Raw genomic sequence first — 25511 nt, 5'->3', positions numbered from 1 at the left:
ACATGGTGTCTTGGCCGCGGCCTACTTGATTAACCGTACTCCTAGTCGGGTTCTTGATTTCAAGACTTCACTTGATGTGTTGTGTGCTCTTACTCCTCCGGTTTCGGTCTCTAAGTTACCTCCGAAGGTGTTTGGGTGTGTTGCGTATGTTCATGTCTACTCCCATCAACGGAGTAAACTTGATCCTTGTGCTCTCCGCTGCGTCTTCATTGGTTATTCTACTACTCATAAGGGTTATAAGTGTTATCACCCGCCTACTCAGAAGGTACATGTCACTTTGGATGTTACTTTTCATGAAGAAGTACCCTACTATGTCTCTCCCTCATATTCAATTCAGGGGGAGAGGGGGAGTGAATTGAAGAGTTTCGGAGTGGAAAATATGGAAGTTTTTGGACCTGATGAAGGAATTTCTAGCGAACAGGAAGCGACCGGTCGCAGGGAAGACGCGACCGATCGCCAACGACTCTGTGATGAAAACGACCGGTCGCACATAGGAAGCGACCGGTCGCTCGCTTCGACGAGCGACAACAGTACCGATACGAGTGACGCGACCGGTCGCGAGGAAAGCCACGACCGGTCGCCAGATGAAATTGTTGGTGTTTTCGAGCCTCTCTCAGAAGGACATAACAGTGATATTGGCGACTCTCGTACAGATGAAGAGCCTCTCTCAGAAGGACATAACAGTGATATTGGCGACTCTCGTACAGATGAAATTGATAGTAGACCCCCCTCTGCCCTGCCATTGCCTCAATCAAGTTGTGATAATGAGGTACTTTCTAGTGATGTGCCTACCTATTCTTTGCCTCCACGTACTACCCGTGGGAAACCTAAAGTGCAATATTCTCCTGATATACATGCCAAGTCTAAATATCCCATTAACCATTATATGTCAACTCATCGTTTATCTAAGTCATATGCATCATATTTGTGTCAATTATCTAGTGTATGTGTGCCAACTAAGTTGCAGGATGCTCTTTCTGATCAAAACTGGGTAGATGCAATGCATGTTGAAATGGAAGCCTTGAACAAGAATGCTACTTGGGAGTTAGTTCTTTTACCAAAAGGAAAAAAGGCAGTTGGGTGCAGATGGGTGTTTACTTTGAAGCACAAGGCTGATGGTTCCATTGACCGTTACAAGGCAAGATTGGTAGCAAAAGGGTATATTCAGACATATGGAGTGGATTACACAGAGACTTTTGCTCCAGTAGCTAAGCTCAACACTGTACGCGTACTCTTATCCTTAGCTGCTAACCGTGACTGGCCGCTGCTACAATTTGATGTCAAAAATGCATTCCTCCATGGTGACCTCAAGGAAGAAATATATATGGATCCTCCGCCGGGTATCCCTGTGACTTCTAAGGAGGGTGTGGTGTGCAAGCTACGGAAATCCTTGTATGGATTAAAGCAGTCTCCAAGAGCGTGGTTTGGAAGATTTGCTGCATCCATGAAGAAGTTTGAGTATGTGCAAAGTAACTCTGATCATACTTTGTTTCTGAAGCGTCATAAAGGTAAATTGACGGCTTTAATTGTTTATGTTGATGATATGATTGTGACTGGAGATGATCATGTGGAGATACAGAGTCTTCAGAAGTATCTGGCTTCTGAGTTCGAGATGAAATCATTGGGTGATTTAAAGTATTTTCTTGGGATTGAAGTTGCCAGATCTAAACATGGTATTTTTATATCCCAAAGAAAGTATGTTTTGGATTTACTTGCAGAAACTGGAATGTTAGATTGTAAACCAATTGATACCCCTAGTGAGCAGAATCATAAGTTGGGGATATATCCCGATCAAGTTCCAACTGATAAAGAACGTTATCAACGACTTGTGGGGAAATTTATTTATTTAGCTCATACCCGTCCGGACATTGCGTATGCTGTAAATATAGTGAGTCAGTTTATGCACTCTCCTAGTGTGGATCATATGGGGGCTGTGACTCGTATTTTAAGGTATCTGAAAGTAACTCCTGGCAAGGGGTTTTCTCCAAGTATGGCCATACGAATATAGAAGGGTATACAGATGTTGATTGGGCAAGTTCAGCCACAGATAGGCGTTCGACATCTGGGTATTTTATGTTTGTGGGTGACAATCTTGTTACGTGGAGGAGCAAGAAACAAAAGGTGGTGTCTAGATCTAGTGCTGAGGCGGAGTATCGGGGAATGGCCCATGGTGTATCTGAGTTACTATGGTTGAGGAGATTGTTGAAAGACCTTGGTTTTGGGCCTAATAAACCCATGGATTTATATTGTGACAATACGGCTGCGATTGCAATTGCTCATAATCTTGTACAACATGACCGTACAAAACATGTGGAGGTTGATCGAAATTTCATTAAAGAAAAGTTGGATGCGGAGATTGTGTCCTTCCCCTTCATCCGTTCAGAGTATCAGTTAGCTGATGTTCTTACGAAAGCTGTTTCTACAAGTATCTTTCTCAACTCGCTTGACAAGTTGGGCATGCGTGACGTCTTTGCTCCAACTTGAGGAGGAGTGTTGGCGAGTAGAATATATCCTATTCTATTTGGGTTTTATTTATTTTTCCTTTTGTATAGATATTATGTAATTGGGATTCCACTTATTTCCTAATTAAACCCTACTAGGGTTTGTAACCTGTATTATAAATACCTCCTTTCGGAGAATAAAATATATCTGAAAATATTCTACCCATATTGTTTGACTATTTATGTTCAATTTCTTGATGAAAAAAATAACATGTCTCTTATATGGAAGTGTATTTTGGACGAAATTATAAATGGAAATTTGTATGTGTCTCTTAATTTGGATAGAATCAAACTACATTGCTTAAATTATCAAAAAATTTATCAAATATTTATTAATAAAAATAGGGGATTTTTTTTACCGGAGATAGAAGAGGGGAATGGTATTGTCATACTGATACAAAACTCGGGGAAGAAAATAAAGCAATAAAAGATAAATTACAATAAACAATTTTTCATTCATGCCTTTTTTTAACCTCCAATAAGGTATAAATACGTCATCAAATCTTAAGAGAAGGATTGGCTAAGATAAGAATGGCCTGGGATGGATAGAATCCAATTCACTTATGGACTGATCTCAATGGGCCCACTTGTCAAGGATCCTGACACATACCCGGCCCTAAACTTGCCTGTTGCCATCCCTAAACCATCCCTAAACCATCCCTAAACGCGAGAGTTCATTGAGATTTCTGGTTAATTTAATTTAATTTAATTTAATTAAGTAATTAATTAAGCTTTTCTGTATGGTATTATGGTCCAGCCGTCACTAAATAAATGTAGCTGAAATTGGGTATTTTGGACCGTCCTGCTATGTAATGGACTCGTTTTAATCCAAAACTAAGCAATAATTTATCAAACAAAAAAATAAAATTTATTATATTTCAGAACAAGAAACCGTACATGAAAATCAGCACACTGTCACTCAACTCTCACCCACAGACAGACACAGAAACTTAAAATACAAGAAACAAAACACAAGAGATTAACCAAACAAACCATGCTTATTTAACATAATTACGATTTAGCTCAAAGGGGAGGTGGAGTTGAGTTGATTGAGGTTGAGGATTTTGTTTAGCCAGAGATGTCAATGGCCTTGACCTGGGGCTGCTTCTCCTCCTCCTTGGGCACAATCACGGTGAGAACCCCATTCTCCATGCTAGCCTTGACCTGATCAATTTTCGCATTCTCCGGCAACCTGAACCTCCTCGAAAACTTGCCGCTGCTCCTCTCAATCCTGTGCCACTTGTCGTTCTTCTCCTCCTGCTCTCTGCTCCTCTCTCCGCTGATCTGAAGCACCTTCCCGTCATCAACCTCAACTTTCACTTCCTCCTTTTTCAGCCCCGGGAGGTCAGCCTTGAAGATGTGGGCTTCTGGGGTCTCTTTCCAGTCAATGCGAGTGTTGGCGATGGCAGTCGTTTCGCGAGCAGAGGGTGGGATGTTGGCCAGAGTACCAAGGCCCTCAAAGGGGTCCCAGATGTCAAGAGAAAACGGATCGAAGACGTTGCTTCGTCGGCCACCAAAGATGCTGAGAGCCATTTGGGTTGAGAGATTTGGGTTGCTTTGAGTGAAGGGTATTAAGCTTTGGACGATTGATTCTATCTGATGAGGTGGGTGGGGAGTGAGGTATACATATAGGATGGCAAAGAAGGTTCAGGCACCTTCATGGTTCTTTTAGATTTACAATAATAATTCCAATCCTAAAACAGAGAGTTCTGTAGTTATCCAAAAAGAAGAAAAAACCAGAGACTTCTATATACTTCTACCAACTTCTTCCAACATGCAGAGCCTCTACGTGTCCCGCGGCAAACCCTGGTGTCAATTTCGATTCTTTCCACCCAAACCAAAAGCCCAGTGCTCTTTTTCATCTCCAAGAGTTGGGTGAGGTTGGGTTGGATTGGGCTGGGCTTTACAAAAAGTTGGGTTAATTCTATTTCAGAGACCTTGCCACATAACTTTTACATGCTTCAAGAAATCAGCTCAAAATGTGTAAATGTGGTTGTTCAGGGATGTTGATCAAAAGTCCTGCATGGTACAGTTCAGAATTGGTAAATATAAGATGCATGCACTCAAGAACTGGGAGCACGTAGTTCCAGACCTCATGGTTTATAAGTTTTCAATGGAATTGGATCAAAGATCAATTGGTCCTCATGTTCTCATCTTCCCTTTGCCATTGCAAAGTCATGTCACTACAACGCTCAAGTTTGCAGAGCTACTCTGCCTTGCCAACTTCCACATTACCTTCCTCAATTCCCACTTTGTTCATAATCGCCTTCTTCGTCACACCGACATTCAATCCCACTTCACACGCTATCCCAGATTTCATTTCGACACCATCACCGACGGTCTACTAGATGACCACCCACATTCGGGTGCTCGAATGCTAGAGATGTTTGATTCTGTAAGTTGTGTGACCAAACCACTATTCAGAGAAATAGTGCTTTCTGCTCAATTGGGCTTGGACTCTTGGCCACCCATAACCTGTGTTGTGGCTGATGGGATCATGAACTTTGCAACTGACATTGCCAAAGAGATTGGACTTATGAGCATCTCTTTCCGTACCATAAGTGCTTCTTGCTACTGGTCTTATTTTTATATGCCAAAACTCATTGAAGCCAGTGAGCTTCCCTTCAAAGGTAACATATATAATACATAAATATATTCTTATAGTTTAGTCCTATGTATTATATTCACATTTGATCTATGAAGTTATGAACAATCAATTTATTTTTAACATGTTTCAGAAAGCAAAATGGATATGCTGGTAACATCTGTGCCAGGAATGGAGGCCTTTTTGCGGCGGCGGGACCTCCCAGGATTTTGCCGCACCAGCAATGTTGCTGCCGATAAAACTCTGCAGTTTGTAATAAGACAGCCAAGGCAATGTCAGAGCCGACGCACTCATAGTGAACACGTTTGAAGAACTGGAAGCGCCAGCACTCTGTCATATACGTAATCACATTCCCAACACTTATGCCATTGGACCACTCCACACCCACCTAAGCTCAAGGCTGGCATCAATAAAGGAAACAGCGCCAATTGCATCAAACAGTCTCTGGGAAGAAGACAGGAGCTGCATGGCATGGTTTGACGCCCAGCCCCCAAAATCAGTTCTCTATGTAAGCTTTGGAAGCATAGCAGTCATGACAAGGGATGAGCTCATGGAGATTTGGTATGGTTTGGTGAATAGTAGGAAGCGGTTTTAGTGGGTTATGAGGCCTGACTCAGTGTTGGGGGAAGGCGGTGAGGGTCAGGCTCCGGAGGAGCTGTTGGTGGGGAAGAGGGAGAGAGGGTACATGGTGGGTTGGACACCACAAGAGGAGGTCTTGAAGCACCAGGCCATTGGTGGGTTCTGGACACACAGTGGTTGGAACTCAACTTTGGAGAGCATAGTCGCTGGGGTGCCAATGATGTGTTGGTCTTATTTTGCTGATCAAATGGTGAACAGCAGGCTTGTGAGTGAGGTGTGGAAGCTGGGATTTGACATGAAAGATAGGTGTGACAGAGAGATCATTGAGAAAATGATTAGGGATTTGATGGGGGAGAGGAAGGTTGAGTTTATGAAATCAGCAACAGAGATGGCAGATTTGGCAAGAGCAAGTGTGAATCAAGGTGGTTCTTCTTATTGCAGTTTAGACCGTCTAATTGACGACATTCGAAGGAGGAGCCTGCAACAAGCCTCTACTTGCGAACTTCTATAAACAAGGCCAACATGATCAGTTTTTGGTTAAGAGAAGAACATAATGCGTAAATCAAAAGCTTGGCTGTAATAGAAATCTTGTAGTACAAAATGGAGTAGAAATGATATTATAGTTGGAAATCTACATAGCGGTTATTAGATAATCTAGTTCAATAACCCAAACACCAAATTGTGGATTCACTGACTCTGAGTTTGAAAAACAAATGGTTCTAATGACAAAATGTGTTTAACCAATCCATCCAAGGATTGGAATGACGAGCCACCTTGTTTGAAGCAAAGATTTGCCTTCTCCATCAGCTTTAAGGCTCTGTCTCTGATCTCTTCCCCTTCTTTCTCCACCATTAGTTTTCTTATTGTTTTCTCAATCATACCTCTCTCCATCCCATCTTCTAACTGCAACCCAACCTTCCAAACATCACTTGCATATCTTGCATTCACCAATTGATCAGTGAAACATGGCATGCAAATCATAGGGACCCCCTCACAAACACTCTCCAATGTAGAATTCCAACCATTGTGAGTCCAAAAGGCTCCAACTGCTGGATGAGCCAGTACTTGTTTCTGTGGAGCCCATTGCACAATGTGACCCCTCCCATTTAAACTCTCAACAAACCCACTGGGAAATGGTTCTGATCCATGGACTAATCCAGGTCGAACCACCCACAAAAAGGGCTGGTTGCTGTTGGCTAGCCCCCAAGCTATCTCCAAAAACTGAGCTTCCTTTATTGCAGCAAGGCTCCCAAAGCTAACATACACAACAGACTTTGGTGCTTGAGTGTTTAGCCATGGAATGCAACTCTGGTCTTCTGATAATAAGCCACTAGAAGAAGAAGAGGCTGTGACGCAGCACAAGCAAATAGATTTTCAAGCGAAAATCCTAAAGAACGATAATCTGGAATCCACCAAGAAATTGGAGAGAAAATTCTCTTTGAATTATTTGATTCATAAAACTGAAGTGTACAAAAACGTTAGACAAACCTGCCTAAATACACAACTCTCAACCCTTGTAACTGCTAGGGGAGTTATTACATTAAAACTGAAAAACTGAAAAACTGAATTTATTCCGAAAATTAACTACGAAACTTTGAATGCGGTTTTGGAAGGCCAAACGACCTCAGAATGCCAAAATCCATCATACATCACAGCAAAGCTGTGAGTTTGACTCGTGGCGTCGTTCCCTTTCCGAAATGGTATTTTGCGTCCTAATCGGAGCTCGGACGCCAAATCTGCAAATTCCTGCTATGTCCCTTTTCACTTCTTCGCTCCAATTCTTCTTCACTCCAATTCTTCTTCAATCAATTAGAAAATCTCAACGATACGCCTTCCTTCTTTTCCTAGTGTCATAAGTGACCATATTTCGTCCTACATCAGGCTGCAGGGAAAAACTTGTGAAATGGACCTATTGGGAAAATTGGAACATTGGAAATCTTTTGGCTTATTGTGGCCAGTGCATGTTGTTCAAGGTGTTCAAAAGTATTAAAGATGAGCCCGCATGAGGCTTTGGCTCCATTTGACAGGCCGGCTACTAGCTGATTATAATCCTCTGAGGCACACCTGTTGATCAAAGGAAGGTCTTTGATTTTGAGAGGTGGAAACTCTGTCACCGGCTCTTCTAGTCGAGACTCTAATGCCAAAATAGAAAGGAAGGCAAATATTAGTTGTCAATGATTTAGATGAGCTCAACATTAGGTAATAGCAATTATGTGGTACCAAATTTTCCTAATCTAAATCTAATACCTACCAATTACCAAGAAAGAAGGAAAACCAAACCTTGTATGGGGAGGTAACCTTTCTCCCTCAGAAGTGGAAATGCAGCAAAAACAGCAAAGGAAGCAGCGCCTCCGGTTCTTAGCACAAGCCTTGGGAGTTTAAGGCTGTGAGCAACAGATTCAGTGAAGACATGGAGAACATCAGAGATCAAGCAAGCAACAGGCTCCTCTGAAACATCAGACAACAAGCTAGACAAGCACTCCCTCAAAGGCTCAACACATTTAGCATTTAGAAGGGAGAGAAGGAGGACAAGATCCTTTGTGGAGGCTTCACTTTCAGATAAGCCATCAGGGATTGAGTGGAAGGTGAAGTGTGGATGGGTTGATGGGTTGAGAGAGTTGAAGGTTGTGTGGATGATGGTTATGGAAAAGCCTTTCAGGTGCAGAAGATTGGCCAGCTCAAGCATGGGGCTTATGTGGCCTTGCAAGGGCAGTGGAAAAAGTATCAATCTCCTGTCCTTTCTTTGTTCCATGACTGCAACTTGTTTGCTTGACTTGTCGTGTCTTGTGTTTGTATATATAGAGCCCATGCATTTGCTAGGTCCGTACGCCCTCCCCACCGACATTTTCAGGTACAACCCAACAACATTTTATGATACAAAAGATGGACCATCATTTATTAAAACGCAAGGCAGCAAAACTACATTTCCATAATAAAGGAAAAGGGAAACAGAGTCTCACTTTCAATCTGTTTGCTGTTCGTTTCTGGTTTTGTAATACAAGGACACATACAAACAAATTCATGATTTAATTGTAGGGGTTTGAAAAACAAGGAATCACTCACTCTGCTTTTCAAAAGCAAAGGATTTTATTGATAAAATATGTTTAACCAATCTATCCAAAGATTGGTATGAAGAGCCACCTTCTTTGAGGCAAAGATTTGCCTTCTCCATTAGCTTCAATGCTCTGTCTCTGATCTCTACCCCTTCTTTCTCCACCATTAACAAATTAATGGTTCTTTCAATCTCAGCTCTCTCAATGGCATTCTCTATCTGCACCCCAATCTTCCAAACATGGCTCACATATCTTGCATTGGCCATTTGATCACTGAAACATGGCATGCAAATCATAGGGACCCCCTCACAAACACTCTCCAATGTAGAATTCCAACCATTGTGAGTCCAAAAGGCTCCAACTGCTGGATGAGCCAGTACTTGTTTCTGTGGAGCCCATTTCACAATGTGGCCCCTCCCATTCAAACTCTCAAGAAACCCATCAGGCAATGGTTCTGATCCATGGACTAATCCGGGTCGAACCACCCACAAGAATGGGTGGTTGCTGTTGGCTAGTCCCCAAGCTATCTCCAAAAACTGAGCTTCTTTTACTGCAGCAAGGCTCCCAAAGCTAACATACACAACAGATTTCGGTGCTTGAGTGTTTAGCCATGAAATGCAACTCTGGTCTTCTGTTAATAAGCCAGTTGAAGAAGAGGATGCTGCAAAGTCACACTTGTGAAATGGGCCTATTGGGAAAATTGGAATATTGGGGTAAGAATCTTGGCTAAGTGTGGCAAGTGCATGTTGTTCGAGGTCTTCGAAAGTGTTGAAAATGAGTCCAGATGAGGCCTTAGGTTCATTTGCCATGTTGGTTATCAGTTGGTAAAAAATCTCAGGGTCACAAGTGTCCATTCTGGGCAGGTCTTTAACTTTGAAAGGTGACAGCTCTGTCACTGGCTCTTGTAGTCGAGAATCTAATCAGTGTCAAAAATAGAAACCGAATTTATAAGTGCAAGCAATTTTAAACATTAATTTTGTCGTCTTGATATATACAGGCAAATTGCAATGAACAAAGAAAACCAAGAAAGAAAGAAAGAAACTTTGAACTTGTACCTTGTATTGGGAGGTAACCCTTTTCCTTCAAAAGTGGAAAAGCAGCATAAACAGCAAAGGAAGCGGCGCCCCCAGTCCTTAACAGAATCCTTGGGAGCTCAAGGCTCTCTGCAACTGATCGAGTGAAGTGAAGGAGAGGGTCTGAGATCAAGCAAGCAACAGGGTCCTCCTCTGCATCGGATAACAAGGTAGCCAAGCATTCCCTGAAAGGCTCAACACATTTAGCGTTTATAATAGAAAGAAGACGGCCAGCATCCTTTTTGGAGGCCTCAGATTCAGATAAGTCGACAGGGATTGAGTGGAAGGTGAAGTGTGGGTGGCTTGAAGGGTTGAGAGAGTTGAACTTGGTGTGGACGATGGTTATGGAAAAGCCTTTGGAGTGAAGAAGGTTGCCCAGTTCTAGCATGGGGTTTATATGGCCTTGAAATGGCAGTGGGAGAAGTATCAATCTCAGGCCTCTACTTTGCTCCATTAGAATTCAGAATCACTGACTGTGTTTGCTTGGCTTCTGATTCTGAGATTGTTAATACTTTGCTACTTGTTGAGTTCTTATAGACAATATATTTTTCTTTATTGTGAGATTTATATGACTGGTCAACACAGGCAACCCACACCATAAGCCTTTGTGATTGGTCAGTGGAGGGTTTGAATTCAAAGTATGATCTTTTTCTCGGGCACCGACCTCACGACTTAACTTGCAGGTAAGAATAAGAAGACTAAAATGAGAGAATTAGCAGAGCACTGGAATATATATAGCAACACCCGTGTATGAACATACAGTGAACACCCGTGTATAAACATACAATCACTGTATGTAACATTATTTAATTAGTCACCCACAGATGGCAATGTTTGCTAACACCTAAGTCACCGAGGTGGAAGAATAGAAGTTGGCTTAGTCCACCGGCTTGAAGCTGGTTGAGGAATTGCGTTATCAATTCTCTTTCGTTATAATAAATTAAAGGGCTTGTCCAATATAGATCCCTACATTTTCTATTTCCTATACATATACCAATCACTCTATAATGGTTCTATTTCTTATAGCTCAAATGGTTAGAGCTCGTATTTCATGTCTTTAGGTTCGATTTCTCCTCTTGCTGTATCGCTATATCCCTAAAGCCTCAACAAGTAAAAAGTCTCTAGATTACGAAAATGGCTTCTTAGATCTGGGTCTAAAATGATTAGCTGTTTATGTATTTTTTGTTTTAGATTTAGGTCCTTTACATTTATTACTTTTTTTATTGTGACGATTTTACCCTTTGAGGTAAATAAGGAAAACACATTTAAAATCTAAATTTAATGCATTATTTCTTTGTAATTGAATTTCTTAATTTAAATTTTGTATTCTTTCTTTGATAATATTTACCTAATATATGGATAAAATACAATTTAATCAATGAAAAGTAAAGACCCACATATTATACCAATTGATCAGACAAGCACCCACATGAAATTATATACCTGACATACAGGTAAATAGTGTTATTATTAGCAACAAAAAAACACTTAGTAATAAATCATGTTACCTATAAGTTAGGCCTTTTCCAACCCATGAGAGGTTAAACCCAAATTTCCCCCCTCCAAAAAGTGACTATTTGGGTTTTGCCCGGACTTAAATCGTTTTTTCTCCCAACCCTTCGGACTCAAATTTTAAGTCCGCAACTTTATTAAATTGTTTAAGAATGGTTTAAGTCTAATTTTTTTTTTTTAATGGAAAAATTTTCTTCATTAATCTTTTTAAATAACGTCATAATTTAATTTTTTGAACAATTTGACCTAAAAAAGATTATTTGAGAAATGGATGGGTATTTATAGAGTTTGGAGTGAGTTTTGGGGTTGGATCTGATCTAGATTAATTTAAAATATTATTTTGACCGTTGGATTTAAATTTCAACCGTTGGATCTTTTTTTTTACCGTTAAAATAGCATAGATTTAATCCCCATCGTTGATTTAAGTTATATATACATATAAAATAAAAATAATAATAAAAAACAACATTATTCAAGTGGTGCAAAGAGAAGACAAAAGACCAACAAGAGTTGGTCCAAGTGGAAGGGGCTTGGATCCTTTAAACAAGAGGTCCTGGGTTCGATCCCAGGCGCTTGCGAATAGAGCAGACTTTGTTGGGAGAGGTCCACGCTTTGCGGCCGATAGTACCTCGAGGGTTAGTCCCCGCAATCGCGCGGGGGATACCTTGGTTTTCACCCAAAAAAAAAAAAGAGAAGACAAAAGGCAGCTGCAAATTTGGAGGTGGGGCCCACGTTAGAATCTTTGCACATTGGGTGGGTTTGAGATGCAGGTGGGCTCCACAAAAGATTTGGGTCCAGGCAATAAGTGGACTGGTATTTGGGTCCAAATTTGGGTTTTCCCAAATTTTGGGTCCTTCATTTTGTTGGGTTGGGAGAGGTTTTGGGGGATATTTTGGGTTTAAGTCCTTGGGTTGGAGATGGCCGTAGGAACCTAAATTAAAAGACTGAATATAAGTTATGACGATAAATTAGAAGACTACCTATAAGTTAGATACAAAAATAGACAAATAAAAATTGTAAGTTACCTATAAAAAAATTGTACATAAAATACTATTATACACTGTCGAAAATATGAAAAAAAATACATATATACCTATGCAATAGGCAATAGAACAAAATACCTACACCATAAGATTTCTACAAGAGTATGAAAAATATATATATATATATATATATATATATCTACAAGAGTATGTAATATACCTATGCCATAGGGTGAACAAAAATAAAAATTGTTACCTATAACTCATGTACTAAACGATGTGTTTGCAAAATGATATGGTTTTTCCTTTCATGTTGAAGTAGTCCCGGATTTCTGTTTGCAAACTGATCTGGTTTTTCCTTGCATGCTTCAATTGGAAACCGTAGAAATGCGTAGGTAGTTGTTTTGGAGGGAAATGCCGTTTTGGATCATTATTGATCCTTCTAGCTGCAAGTTGATCAAGTTCTGTCTCTCAAGTTGAAACCCTTTGTGCCTTACATTATAAATTTAGCAAATGAATGTCTTCATCCATCACCACCTCTCTTTGATCTGCTCTTGCGTGTGATGTATGTTTCCATGTGCATACAGAGGTAATAAAAGTTCCACAATCAAATGCTTCATCCATCATTACCTCACTTTAATCTGTTTGCTGTTCGCTTCTGGTTTTGTAATACAAGGACACATACAAACAAATTCATGATTTAATTGAAGGGGTTTCAAAAACAAGGGATCACTCACTCTGCTTTCCAAAAGCAAAGGATTTTATTGATAAAATATGTTTAATCAATCCATCCAAAGATTGGGACGAAGAGCCACCTTCTTTGAGGCAAAGATTTGCCTTCTCCATCAACTTCAATGCTCTGTCTCTGATCTCTTCCCCTTCTTTCTCCACCATTAACAAATTAATGGTTCTTTCAATCTCTGCTCTCTCAATCCCATGCTCTATCTGCACCCCAACCTTCCAAACATGGCTCACATATCTTGCATTGGCCATTTGATCACTGACACATGGCATGCAAATCATAGGGACCCCCTCACAAACACTCTCCAATGTAGAATTCCAACCATTGTGAGTCCAAAAGGCTCCAACTGCTGGATGAGCCAGTACTTGTTTCTGTGGAGCCCATTTCACAATATGGCCCCTCCCATTCAAACTCTCAAGAAACCCATCAGGCAATGGTTCTGATCCATGGACTAATCCGGGTCGAACCACCCACAAGAATGGGTGGTTGCTGTTGGCTAGTCCCCAAGCTATCTCCAAAAACTGAGCTTCTTTTACTGTAGCAAGGCTCCCAAAGCTAACATACACAACAGATTTCGGTGCTTGAGTGTTTAGCCATGAAATGCAACTCTGGTCTTCTGTTAATAAGCCAATTGAAGAAGAGGATGCTGCAGAGTCACACTTGTGAAATGGGCCTATTGGGAAAATTGGAATATTGGGGTAAGAATCTTGGCGAAGTGTGGCAAGTGCATGTTGTTCAAGGTCTTCGAAAGTGTTGAAAATGAGTCCAGATGAGGCCTTAGGTTCATTTATCAGTTGGTAAATAAGCTCAGGGTCACAAGTGTCCATTCTGGGCAGGTCTTTAACTTTGAATGGTGACAGCTCTGTCACTGGCTCTTCTAGTCGAGAATCTAATCAATGTCAAAAACAGAAACCGAATTTATAAGTGCAAGCAATTTTAAACATTAATTTTGTTGTCTTGATATATACAGGCAAATTGCAACGAACAAAGAAAACCAAGAAAGAAAGAAAGAAACTTTGAACTCGTACCTTGTATTGGGAGGTAACCCTTTTCCTTCAAAAGTGGAAAAGCAGCAAAAACAGCCAAGGAAGCGGCGCCCCCAGTCCTTAACAGAATCCTTGGGAGCTCAAAGCTCTCTGCAACTGATGGAGTGAAGTGAAGGTGAGAATCTGAGATCAAGCAAGCAACAGGGTCCTCCGCATCGGATAACAAGGTAGCCAAGCATTCCCTGAAAGGCTCAACACATTTAGCGTCTATAAGAGAAAGAAGACGGCCAGCTTCCTTTATGGAGGCCTCAGATTCAGATACGTCGACAGGGATTGAGTGGAAGGTGAAGTGTGGGTGGCTTGAAGGGTTGAGAGAGTTGAACTTGGTGTGGACGATGGTTATGGAAAAGCCTTTGGAGTGAAGAAGGTTGCCCAGTTCTAGCATGGGGTTTATATGGCCTTGAAATGGCAGTGGGAGAAGTATCAATCTCAGGCCTCTGCTTTGCTCCATTAGAATTCAGAATCACTGACTGTGTTTGCTTGGCTTCTGATTCTGAGATTGTTAATACTTTGCTACTTGTTGAGTTCTTATAGACAATATATTTTTCTTTATTGTGAGATTTATATGACTGGTCAACACAGGCAACCCACACCATAAGCCTTTGTGATTGGTCAGTGGAGGGTTTGAATTCAAAGTATGATATTTTTCTCGGCGACTTAACTTGTGGATAAGAATAAGAATTCAAACACCCGTGTATAAACGGGTTGAGGAATTGCGTTACCAATTTTCCTTCGTTATAATAAATTGAAAACAACGTCATCAGTCTTATATGGGAAGTGGTTATAGCTATTGGGCTTCTTTCTCTCTTGGTGCTTTCGTTTGTTGGGCTTTAGCCTCCTTCTTTCTTGAATATGGGCTGGACCCTTATTCCACAACAGTCCACAAGTAAAAAGTCACAATAGCCCCTATATTTGCACGTACGTCGATCTTATGCCACTTGTCATAATCGAGTGCGCTCTCTCTCTCTCTCTGTCTCTCTGGAAACCTCTCCCCCTCTAGAGAAAACACCAGACACTTCTCTTCGCTCCCTCCACTCCATCCTCCTGAAACATCAGGAAGGGACAGTAGCACAATTACGAAAATGCCCGTCTTCTCGGTATAAATACCTCATATTCCCTCCCAACGAACCAACACAGAAGAGCAATTGGCCAAAGCAATTCAAACGAGTTCAATTAGCCAACAAATCAAACACTTTTCACTCACACATTCACAATGTCTCTGATTCCAAGCATCTTCGGCGGCCGAAGGACTAACGTCTTCGACCCATTCTCTCTCGACGTCTGGGATCCATTCCAGGATTTCCCGTTGATCAGCGGCGGTACCAACGCGGTCTCGTCAGGTCCGCGGTCGGAGCTGGCGAGCGAGACGGCGGCGGTGGCGAACACAAGGATCGACTGGAAAGAGACGCCGGAGGCGCACGTGTTCAAGGCGGACCTTCCGGGGCTGAAGAAGGAGGAGGTGAAAGTGGAGGTGGAGGAAGGAAGGGTGCTGCAGATCAGCGGAGAGAGGAGCAGAGAGAAGGAGGAGAAGAATGACAAGTGGCACAGGGTGGAGAGGAGCAGCGGCAAGTTCCTGAGGCGGTTCAGGCTGCCTGAGAACGCGAAGGTGGAGCAGGTGAAGGCTAGTTTGGAGAACGGGGTGCTGACTGTGACTGTGCCCAAAGAGGAGGTGAAGAAGCCTGATGTTAAGGCCGTTGAGATTTCTGGCTAAGAAGAAGACTAAACAGACAGGGGCTTCTTTCGAGTAAAAGTATTATCGAGTGTGAAAAATAAAAAATATGTGACAGTCTTTTGGCATATTGACGTGTGTGGTGTGTTTCATCTGTTAAGAATAAGATTAAGAATTTGATGTATTCTCAGCTTTAATTGAGTTTTGGATCAGTAATAATAAAATAACTTTTGGTTTTTTTTTTTCCTCGAAAAGATAGAAATTTTAATTGATAATAATTGGAACGGAATACATCACTGGCTAACAAGATACGAGTCATTCTATATCTTAATCGTTGAATTATGCTAATTAATTTAATTTAACAGTGTGTCAGGTTTTGTTTTTTATTTTTTAACACAAGGGGTTATGGTGGCATGGCATGTGTGGTTAGTTTCTTTGTACTCGAATTCGATCTACTTACCTGTATATTAGAATAGTTAAAATATCACTTGAATTTTCAAACCTAAACAAAAAGGTTGCGTAGGATGTGCTGATTAAATTGTTGGGTGGTTGTTGCAGCTATAAAGAATATCAATAGAAATTAGTTGGGGCCCATCCAGGACCACCTTAATGGTTCAGACCAAAAAAAAAAAAAGAATAGCAATAGAAATATAGAAATGGGTTCGTGAACCTTTTGAAACTTGATTCGGAAATGAAACCCAAAAAACATAAACCGAACAAGAGCGAAGGGGTATTTGTTTCTGGTATCTGGGTGTTCTGACTAAATTGCTGGGTGTCTAGAAGAATGAATGTGAAGACCATAAAGCCGGCCCAAGAAGCGTCCTGGACGCGTCCAACTGATATTCGCCGCGTCCAATCAATTGATAGATTCTTGAGCACTAAGTCATAATGGGAGAGAGAGACCAACCGCGTCCATAAATATAGGGAAATAAAAACGATATTTTTCATTATAAAAAAGGCGCGCCTCCTACTGCCTCATATCTGCATCCTTTATTATTTGCTCTCAAGTTTTCAACTGAAACAACAACAAACAAAACATGGGCGGTGGCAAGGATAAGCATCAGGAAGATGAAGCTGACAGAGGGCTTTTTAGTCACCTTGTACCTGGACATGGGGGTCAACACGGCTACCCACCTCAGCAGGGCTACCCGCCGCAGCAGGGTTACCCACCGCAGCAGGGCTACCCTCCACAGGGCTACCCGCCGCAGCAGGGATACCCTCCACAGGGCTATCCACCGCAGCAGGGTTACCCGCCACAACAAGGCTACCCACCGGCTGGATATCCTCCTGCTGGCCATCAAGGCTCATCTGGTAAATTCATTCATTCCCAAATTGTCCATGTTCATGAACTTGAAAACTATGTGTTAGGTTGGCGTTGACCCTACAATTTTAGGGTTTCATAATTAAGATTATTATGCCTGAATTTATTGTGACTAAATGGATCCCTCACTCAAATCATGGCTGAATTTTGTGCCTGATTGTACTTCGATTCTAATTTTTTCTCTTTAGGAGATTCTCTTGTTCCTAGTTCATGTTTTGATTTATCGTCCAAAATAAAGTAAAATGATGTCACCATTGGATGACAAAACCCTTTATGAATTATGATGCATCAAGTAGGAAAGCCGAAAGTTTTTATTTGGTTTCTTAGAAGATTAGAACAAGTCTTCTTAATTCGTGATATGGTGTCATCTGCAAAAGAAAAAGAAAATCCGGCACCAACTTACCCGGAATTGGTTTTCACGGTGTTACTTACTGCATATGTTGCTGCAAATTTATTCAAAGAATCGTTCTTTTAATGTCGGAATGATCTTAATTAATCAATTTCCATGTGCTCATATGGAGTTTGCTTAGCTTGAGGATGAGGAGCTGTTCTCTCAAGTCTCAAGTTATATATATATTTATGGCTTGGTAATGTTAAAATTATAGCTGCTGTGCATGTGTTCGTGTGCAAGTGTGATTTGTTAAGTGGTTGTGTTGTGTTATTTGATCTTCAGGGCACCACGGCGTAGGGGGATTGCTGGCTGGTGGTGCAGCTGCTGCTGTAGCTGCTTATGGTGCTCAACATCTTACTCACGGATCATCTCACCACACTCCTGGCATTCCTGGCGGTTATGGTGGTGGTTATGGTGGTGGTTATGGGGGTCATGGTGCTCACAATGTTGGCCACGGTTCTCACTTTTCATCACACGGCGGGGGCAAGCATGGCAAGTTCAAGCAGGGGAAATTTGGGAAGCATAAGGGCAAATTTGGCAAGCATGGTGGGGGCAAGTTCAAGAAATGGAAGTAATCCCTCGCAGTCTGCACAAACTCATCTGAAGAATTGCTGATCCTACAGATATATCATGGACTAGATAAATAAATCAGCTATCAATTACGACATGTAGTTCGTTTGACCTTGTCGTCAGTTTATTTGAGCATCCTTCACTTGTGTATTTTTATTCGAAGTTACCATCTGTTTTTAATTTCTGACTCAAGTTCTATGTTGCCGCTTGATCCTTGATCTTGGGGAGGTTTCAATGTCAACTCGCTATTTTAATTTCTCCCCCAACTATCCTTGCCACTGTGAGCAGCTAACCCACATGGTTATCATTCTGGTTCTGGTTTTGGAGATGCAATTGTGTAGGGGACAACTTGAAACAAAGTGATACTTTTGTACATCTTAGTTTGGTCTTTTCCTCTTCTTCTTCCTCCTCTTTTCTTCTCTGGTTTATTTTCTGTACAACATTTATATAATTCAGATCCTTGACTGCATTCTTGTAGGGTACATAATTGAAAATTATATAGTCTGTGGTACCCATTTTACCTGTTCTCTTCCTCATTTTTTCAAGTTAAAGATTGAACAAGAAGGGAGAACAAGTTTTGTTTCTCAATCTTATTTCTATCTATATAAAATGAAGACATTACAATTCTTCTTCTTCTTTTATTTTTCGGGGTGGTTAAAGATAGGCCCAATAATATCAAAACAAACCCAAAAAGAAACGCTCATTGGGACGACACATACAGCAACCCATCTCTAATTTGATGTTTATAACAACTCACCTAATCATGATTCATGCCCAATCATATATCACATCTCGTAGGCATGGCCTTAGCGAGCTTTACTAAGGCGAATGTGCTCCACAAGCCCTCTTTCTCTCTCCTGCTTTGAGTTGCTGGATTATGTGCTGGGTTAACACCTATGGTCCCATACGGTTTACTTCTGTGTCAAACAGTACAGATATGATTTAACCTGGAAACGTAAGAGCTTTTCTTTTGCATCAAATAAATATAACAATCCTTCAGTTACAAACTTTTCTTTTGTTAAGACATTTCCTATTAAGAGGGGTAATAGTATACTAAACACACACACTACACAAATGCTAAGAAGCGAACCGAGGACCTTGCCTAAGTAAGTAAATACTCCAAACTACTACTTGAACTTGGCAAGAAATGGTGCGGCCCTTCAGTTACAAACTTAAATACATAAATTCTTGTATATTCATCATTAACGCTAAATTATATTATTGAGGATTAAGGCATATCAAGCACCATGATTAGCAAGTAGCACGCCACTAATAATGGTGAACTGAACAAATGCATCACAGACGGCATCAACGTGAATGAATATGAAGTGTGAACCTCCCTCCATTATCTACTTCTCTTTTTTTTCTTTTTTTTAAACACAAATCAAACCAATATCATGCTCATTTTGGCTCATCACTCGTGATATTATTTAATATTTGTTGTTTTCGAGTCTCCGTGGATTATAGGATTAGAGAAACACACTTTAAATTAGACTACTAAGATTTTTCTTCATGTATTTGATTTTTTTTTTAATGATTGTAATAAGCAAAGCATTAGTATGTTGTGTGTTTGAAGCAAAGATTGGATGTCGTTAATCATAATTCTTAAGTGTCATCAAGGGGAAAAGAAATATAAACAAATGCTGGAGCTGATCCGGCCCAAGTTGGACCCATCAGAACGTGATTGACGGCCGGAAAGAAAGGCTTCATCTCTAATAAATCAAATATAAACTGTAGGAACGTCACTGTCTCTCCTTTTTCTTTTTCTTTTTTTTGGTGGCTTGGAACTCGTCTGCCAAAGGTTTTTTTTCCATACTATATTTCCTTGTATCTTTTTTATAATATTTTCTTCAAGAAGGTGTTTGAACCCACCATGTGCGGAGAACCCCTCTAATTCCATGTTCCTTGATTGGTTTGGTTGGTTGCTGGGTACACTCAACTGCACTTCAGAGAGCATATTAAGGCTTTCCCCTAAAAAGAATCAAATTAAAGCACCAAGGTCTCCCCTCTATCAAGTGTCTGGTTTATGTTATGACCTCCTCTACATCTCAATTTAGGCTTTATTTTTGTATGAATAAAGTTGTCGATCCATATGGTGTTACTCGTGTTGTTAATTTTAAAACAAGCGATATAGAGAGAGGGAGGATTCAAACATAAGACCTCGGTACAAGAATAATAAATGAACTACTTGAGTTACAAGCCCCTTGCAAACATACAGCTAATTAGATAAAACACGAGGTTTAAGTTTTTAAATCTTTTTCAAATGAGCAAAACACAAATTTCACCTCTGCTATCACAGCATCCAATGCTAGAACAAAACCCTACTGCATATGTTAAAGAAGTTGGTTACCTAAATTGTTTTGTTTGCTTTTGTTTGATGATTGGTTTGGTCAAACAAAGTAATAAAATTAAGCCCTTTCACTGTGTTAATCATGAAGGGGGAAAAAAAAGGTGCCTTGGATCTTGTAAAACAAGGCATGGCGGCATGGCATGGTTTGTTTATAATTGGAGGCCGGCCTTCTCTAATTCAAAACTGTACAAACACGAGGGTGATTATGAACTAGACAAGCTGGTTAACTTATAATATGAAAGCTGGTGGGTCTAAATTTAAACCCACTGGAGGAGGCAAGCTTTTTACAACTCCATTTTTTGTAAGGTACTGATATCTTTCACCTTTCACTAAAGTGAAGGCAATCAGTTCAAATAACATACCACTGCAAGTGAGTCTCTCGCACAGTCTGGTAACATAAGATGTTTAAATTCGAATCTTTATTTAAATGAATTATCGCTTAAATGTGTGATTCAAATTCGCAGTGTAGAAAAGCAATCCTGTCAAGGAAATGAAACGGAAATTGTTAGAGAGACCGAAAGGGAGATAGGAATCGTGTGTGGGGGGGGGGGGGCCATAGAAATCACAAATCTGGATAGTAAAGTACATCAAATTTTCAAACCTTCACGCAGAAGCAAAACACCACTCCGTTATCATTTGACTGAATCGTGGTATAAAATAAAACCAAAAGATATTTATGGCAGAATGGCCGGCCATCGCCAGCAAGGACTTGTCACTCATTGCAAGCATCAAGCATTAGAAATTGGCTTCAATGGCTTCTAAAAGGGTTTTGGGCAAATGTGCTACAACTGTAACCAACTGTATAAGGGTGCAGCTTTATCATGGGGCCCGATTATGATTTGATTAGTGTTAGATCAATAAAGACCTGTGATTAGTGAAGTAGTTAAGAACCAAAATCTGTTTAAGCCTTTTGACTGGTTGACCTAATACACTAAACAAACATCACAAATAAGCAATAATTAACAGAGTACTAATCACTTTCTTATTAGTAAAATCTTACTTCCCCAAGGGATGATAATACAATAGGGTTGTGAATTTCACTTACAGAACAAGGAATTTTAATCACCCTCACCCTAAAACCCTTTTTCCCTCCATAGAAATTTGGAACAATTAGCCAAATTTATTACAAAAAAACACCAACAGAAAAAAAATAAAAATAAAAATAAAAAAAGCACATTCTTCCTTCCTACTAATAATAATACTAATCTTCCTTCTTCTTTTATGTTCCCTTAATCTAAAAGCTATTTTAGCTTTAGCCCCCCACAGAAGCTGCAGCATCATCCTCCGAAAAAAAAACCTGGATATCTTCTTATTTGCTCCTAATCTAATCTCACATACTTGAATCTCCTTCATTATAAAAATAAATAAAAAACCATATATCAGAAAATCTACTTTCTTCTATAATACTTGCTTGTTGCCTTTGGAACAGAAACTAATCTTAGTCTGAGTCAGTAGGTCCACTCCTGAGGCAGGCGCACTTCATAATTCAGTGGCCCCTCTGGCCTTAATCCCCCAAGTCTTTGCTGAGCCAACAGTGCATTTCGTCTGGCCAACAGAGCCTCTGCAATATTCAAATTGGAAAAAATTTATTAGAAACCAACAAAATTTATTAGACTGATAGATAGATCTGAAACACCAAACGTTACATAAATGGAAAGAACGGGGCATACCATGGTCTGGGGCCAAACCGGAGTTGAAACGCGGCGGAGCTTGACTGTTCATGTCCTCAAAGTTCAAGTTGAGGGCCTGAACTACCTTGGCTGGGAGCAGAACAGTTGGGCAACCTGTAATTTAAACACAACATGTTAAACAAAATAGTTCCAAATTGAAACAGAACGGTCCTAATCACAAATAGTTGGGTTTTAGAATCTCAAATCCAAAATTCAAAGAGTTCCCATTGGTACCTGCTTTCTTGCGAGGCTCAGGAGCAGGGTTGGTGTATCTGCGAGGCAAGAACACGCCTGTTCCTGCACACTCCCGTTTGATATTAGATCCGTTGGGCAAAATGGGACGCATGGATGCATTGTTGCGCTGTGGATGTTGATTTTGGGGTTGCTGAACTGGCAGAGGCGGCCATGCAGATTGGGGTAAACTCACACCATGCCCACATCGACCACTCTCATACCCAGCAATACTTCTCCCTCTGCTTTGGATCTGTTGCTGTTGTTGCTGATATGCTGACCAGGGAAGCTGGCCTTGTTTTCCCCAAGCTGCAGAGCACTGTGGCTTGTTGAGCACCTGGTTCTGCCTCACATGCTGAAACTGCAAATACCCAAAAGACCCATCATGTTAGTTCACAACACAAACGCACCAAAAAGCTCTGTTTTAGCACAAAAATGAACTGGGTTTTACCTGATTAAAGCTCTGGTTAGAGCACAGCCCAGGAGTTGGGTTTTTCACACAAGGCAGGGACGAAGGACTGGGGCTCCGAGGTGGGCCCAGAAGTCCTCGGCTATGGTTGCTGAATTTGGTTGCTCCTTCAACACCATTGGTCATCTTCAACCTCGCAACTTGCCCAGCAGCTGCGTATATCAGATCCCAGGTGTCGTTCTGAGCTCCAAACGGCGTCGTTGGTGGGGATGGCACCTGGGAAGAAGGGCCTGTCGGGCTTCCGTTGCTTGACCAGCTCCCGATTCCGCTCAAAGTCGACTGAGGCGAGCCGGCCATGACCCACTGAGTCAACACAGTAAAACTCGGTCACTCAAAAAAGCTCAAAAATCTAAACAAACAAGAAGAAGAAAAAAGAGTAAAAACTCTGGCCAGTTATATAAGCTGCGAAAGCCTACCTCGGGCTTGTCTTTGTTGAAGTTGGGGACAGAGAGCTTCAGAGTCTGGTGAGTCTGCTGCAGCGAAGACTGAGCGAGGCGGCGAGTCAACCCGGAGAGGAAGTCCTCTTCGTCGCTGCTCTCAGTCTCAGTGGAGCCAACCACGGACTCGACAGGCGAGCTGAGGGCTGAGTTAGAGTCGGAGGAATCGAACTCGTAGGGGAACTCGGTGGGGAAGCGGGCGACTGATCCGACGCCGTTTTGGTGGAAGCTGTTGTCGTCCATGTTGTGCAGAACGACGTCGTCTGTTAGGAAGTGGGTTGGGAGATAGAACTCGGGATCGTCCCGTGACTCAGCCATATGAGCTAAAACTGAAAAGGGTCAGTATAAATGGATGAGGAAACTGAAAGCAGAGAGAGAGAGAGAAGATGGGTTTTGAACTTTGTGTGGGAGTGGAAGATAGTGTTGCTGGTTGGGGAAGATTTAATAATGAGAGCCCAGTTTTGAGTTTGCAGGCTGGGACCCAACAAAAACAACAGAGACAAAGGGGAGAGAGAGAGAGAGAGAGAGAGAGTGAAGGGATGGGGTTGGGGCTTGAGGACGAAGTGGAAGACAAGGTGCCTTTATTAAGGTTTCAGGGTGTATTTGAGACACTGGAAAATAAAATAAAATAAAATAAATTATGAAAATTAAAAGAGAGAGAAAGAAGGCTCGTTCGCTGGGAGATTGTGCAAACAACTGGATGACTGACCCAGTGGTTGGATACATTTGTCCTTGTATGTAAACCCCACCTGCCTTTTCTCTAATTTGCCCACCTTTCTTTTAATAAATTACACATTTCATTTCAACTGGAGGACTATATATATACTATTTATATATATGATTGGAATTTGGAAATTGGAATGAATTGAGGAGGAGAGTGTGCAGAGATTTGTGGGTGCTTGCTTTTTACTGCTTATATAAATCAATAATTGGGTTTTTTAGATTCTTATTCTTTTGTTCAAAAAAGTTTAGGAGAGATTGGCTACTCTCACCACTAATGCTAGGGCAAATCCTCAATCTCGAGTTGAAATGACTTACGCATGGCATCTAACTATTAGCTGCAACTGGTATGGATTTATATAGGAAATTATAGATCCCACACAAATGAGGATTGCTAGCAGCAAGACTTGAACACTAATGGTGTTACACACACCACAGAGACCTTACCAACTGAACCAACCCTCATTGACAAATTCTTATTATTTACAATTAAGCCATTGGCCAAGGTTTGGGTTTATACTTTGTTTTAAGGGGGTTTATCTTAAGACATGCAATGACACAAAGAAAAACAAAATGAAACAACAAAATAGAATATAGGCAACACTTTCTACTTGATTCTATTTATTGACTTGTTACTAATCTTAATCATTATGAAGTGACCTCACTACAATTAATTTATTGTTTTTATATTATAAATGATATCGAAGAATTAGAAATTCGATCACATAACCTAAAAAGTGGATGAATAATTTCTTTTAACCACTTAAATTACAGACTCGTTGTATTTTATATGTATTTTTAAGATGACATCAAAACCCCAACATTAGATTTTGTGTCGCTATTAAGATGAGGGATACCAAAAGCATCATCGCAATGAAGTCAACTAAGGCTGTTTCTTTTCCAGCTAATGTTGATTAAGAGCCATTAACCAGGTCCATTAACATTAATGTCAATCTCAAAGACACTAGTCGCTACATTTACTGGACTGGCTGTTGGTAGCTAGAGATGGCAAACTATATACAAATACAATAGGTCATGCAATGTCTTCTCCTAATTTCAACAGGTACAATATGTCAATTCTTCCCAAATTAGAGACCAATAATAAGTGATCACCTAAGCAACTACTAGCTACTTCCAAGTTCAAATTCAACTCAAGGGCATGAAGAATTCAAAAGTTTCTCTCATATTAATATTCTAGAAGATTTGCATAATTGAATGATCTCGTATTATATTGTCAATATTTATCCACAGATATTATGAATCTATAAAGCAACGTAATTGATATCAAATGTATCGAAATTATTTGATCATTGTTGATTATACATAATCTCTTTTTTGTTATATTACGAAGAAATTAGATATCAATTTTTTGAAGTAATATTTCTCAGTGGACGATCCCAATGCAAATCGGATTCAAATCTCACTGACATTCAAACCTTAAATCCGTTTCCTTTTGCTGCTTTAATTCCCTTTTGTTGTTGATTAAGATGATTTAGCAGTGGAACCCACGACGTAATTTTATCCAAAATTTTGTTTCCTTTGGTCACTGCTGCATTCTTCCCTCTTTTTCTTTTTTATCTTGACAGAAT

At 40.6% G+C, this 25511-nt stretch overlaps 7 protein-coding genes and 1 pseudogene across 7 annotated transcripts; 3 read left to right on the top strand and 5 right to left on the bottom strand.

Moving 5' to 3' along the window:
- Positions 1-3346: 3346 nt before the first annotated feature.
- Positions 3347-4204, bottom strand: LOC110763340 (18.1 kDa class I heat shock protein). Its single transcript, XM_021966104.2, has one exon. The coding sequence runs from the start codon at positions 4032-4034 to the stop codon at positions 3570-3572; it is 465 nt and encodes a 154-aa protein (XP_021821796.1). The 5' UTR covers positions 4035-4204; the 3' UTR covers positions 3347-3569.
- A 393-nt stretch (positions 4205-4597) lies between these two features.
- Positions 4598-6196, top strand: LOC110756603 (7-deoxyloganetic acid glucosyltransferase-like; annotated as a pseudogene).
- A 23-nt stretch (positions 6197-6219) lies between these two features.
- On the bottom strand, positions 6220-8530 carry LOC110756599 (UDP-glycosyltransferase 76F1-like). The gene is made up of 3 exons (XM_088247813.1): positions 7966-8530; positions 7567-7819; positions 6220-7030 (listed from the first exon to the last, which is right to left on the bottom strand). The coding sequence occupies exons 1-3, from the start codon at positions 8528-8530 to the stop codon at positions 6373-6375; spliced, it is 1476 nt and encodes a 491-aa protein (XP_088103939.1). The 3' UTR covers positions 6220-6372.
- A 111-nt stretch (positions 8531-8641) lies between these two features.
- On the bottom strand, positions 8642-10334 carry LOC110756600 (UDP-glycosyltransferase 76F1-like). Its single transcript, XM_021958043.2, has 2 exons — positions 9794-10334; positions 8642-9654 (listed from the first exon to the last, which is right to left on the bottom strand). The coding sequence occupies exons 1-2, from the start codon at positions 10263-10265 to the stop codon at positions 8741-8743; spliced, it is 1386 nt and encodes a 461-aa protein (XP_021813735.1). The 5' UTR covers positions 10266-10334; the 3' UTR covers positions 8642-8740.
- Positions 10335-12325: 1991 nt separating this feature from the next.
- LOC110756601 (UDP-glycosyltransferase 76F1-like) lies at positions 12326-14619 on the bottom strand. The gene is made up of 2 exons (XM_021958045.2): positions 14077-14619; positions 12326-13937 (listed from the first exon to the last, which is right to left on the bottom strand). The coding sequence occupies exons 1-2, from the start codon at positions 14543-14545 to the stop codon at positions 13036-13038; spliced, it is 1371 nt and encodes a 456-aa protein (XP_021813737.2). The 5' UTR covers positions 14546-14619; the 3' UTR covers positions 12326-13035.
- A 449-nt stretch (positions 14620-15068) lies between these two features.
- LOC110756602 (17.8 kDa class I heat shock protein) lies at positions 15069-16001 on the top strand. The gene has a single exon (XM_021958046.2). The coding sequence runs from the start codon at positions 15308-15310 to the stop codon at positions 15803-15805; it is 498 nt and encodes a 165-aa protein (XP_021813738.1). The 5' UTR covers positions 15069-15307; the 3' UTR covers positions 15806-16001.
- Positions 16002-16706: 705 nt separating this feature from the next.
- Positions 16707-18311, top strand: LOC110756604 (uncharacterized). Its single transcript, XM_021958047.2, has 2 exons — positions 16707-17074; positions 17758-18311. The coding sequence occupies exons 1-2, from the start codon at positions 16801-16803 to the stop codon at positions 18048-18050; spliced, it is 567 nt and encodes a 188-aa protein (XP_021813739.1). The 5' UTR covers positions 16707-16800; the 3' UTR covers positions 18051-18311.
- A 3033-nt stretch (positions 18312-21344) lies between these two features.
- Positions 21345-23829, bottom strand: LOC110756605 (uncharacterized). Its single transcript, XM_021958048.2, has 5 exons — positions 23182-23829; positions 22748-23068; positions 22300-22657; positions 22066-22179; positions 21345-21956 (listed from the first exon to the last, which is right to left on the bottom strand). Exons 1-5 carry the CDS (start codon positions 23518-23520, stop codon positions 21844-21846), a joined length of 1245 nt encoding a protein of 414 aa, XP_021813740.2. The 5' UTR covers positions 23521-23829; the 3' UTR covers positions 21345-21843.
- Positions 23830-25511: the final 1682 nt, after the last annotated feature.

This window comes from Prunus avium, chromosome 2 (assembly GCF_965620075.1).
Source record: "Prunus avium chromosome 2, drPruAviu1.hap1.1, whole genome shotgun sequence".
Taxonomy (NCBI): domain Eukaryota; kingdom Viridiplantae; phylum Streptophyta; class Magnoliopsida; order Rosales; family Rosaceae; genus Prunus; species Prunus avium.
The sequence above is the reverse complement of the archived record's forward strand: the minus strand, read 5'-3'. Positions and strand labels throughout refer to the sequence as shown.

What these genes read in the sequence shown, in the direction of transcription:
- LOC110763340 (XM_021966104.2), bottom strand. Translation starts at nt 4,034, where the DNA reads ATGGCTCTCAGCATCTTTGGTGGCCGACGAAGCAACGTCTTCGATCCG.
- LOC110756599 (XM_088247813.1), bottom strand. Translation starts at nt 8,530, where the DNA reads ATGTCGGTGGGGAGGGCGTACGGACCTAGCAAATGCATGGGCTCTATA. An exon ending in AGGTTACCTCCCCATACAAG is followed by an intron (nt 7,820 to 7,965) that starts GTTTGGTTTTCC and finishes TTTTGGCATTAG; the next exon opens with AGTCTCGACTAGAAGAGCCG. An exon ending in CACAAGTTTTTCCCTGCAGC is followed by an intron (nt 7,031 to 7,566) that starts CTGATGTAGGAC and finishes CTGCGTCACAGC; the next exon opens with CTCTTCTTCTTCTAGTGGCT.
- LOC110756600 (XM_021958043.2), bottom strand. Translation starts at nt 10,265, where the DNA reads ATGGAGCAAAGTAGAGGCCTGAGATTGATACTTCTCCCACTGCCATTT. An exon ending in GGGTTACCTCCCAATACAAG is followed by an intron (nt 9,655 to 9,793) that starts GTACAAGTTCAA and finishes GACACTGATTAG; the next exon opens with ATTCTCGACTACAAGAGCCA.
- LOC110756601 (XM_021958045.2), bottom strand. Translation starts at nt 14,545, where the DNA reads ATGGAGCAAAGCAGAGGCCTGAGATTGATACTTCTCCCACTGCCATTT. An exon ending in GGGTTACCTCCCAATACAAG is followed by an intron (nt 13,938 to 14,076) that starts GTACGAGTTCAA and finishes GACATTGATTAG; the next exon opens with ATTCTCGACTAGAAGAGCCA.
- LOC110756602 (XM_021958046.2), top strand. Translation starts at nt 15,308, where the DNA reads ATGTCTCTGATTCCAAGCATCTTCGGCGGCCGAAGGACTAACGTCTTC.
- LOC110756604 (XM_021958047.2), top strand. Translation starts at nt 16,801, where the DNA reads ATGGGCGGTGGCAAGGATAAGCATCAGGAAGATGAAGCTGACAGAGGG. An exon ending in TGGCCATCAAGGCTCATCTG is followed by an intron (nt 17,075 to 17,757) that starts GTAAATTCATTC and finishes TTTGATCTTCAG; the next exon opens with GGCACCACGGCGTAGGGGGA.
- LOC110756605 (XM_021958048.2), bottom strand. Translation starts at nt 23,520, where the DNA reads ATGGCTGAGTCACGGGACGATCCCGAGTTCTATCTCCCAACCCACTTC. An exon ending in TGAGCCTCGCAAGAAAGCAG is followed by an intron (nt 22,180 to 22,299) that starts GTACCAATGGGA and finishes TTTAAATTACAG; the next exon opens with GTTGCCCAACTGTTCTGCTC. An exon ending in CGGTTTGGCCCCAGACCATG is followed by an intron (nt 21,957 to 22,065) that starts GTATGCCCCGTT and finishes TGAATATTGCAG; the next exon opens with AGGCTCTGTTGGCCAGACGA.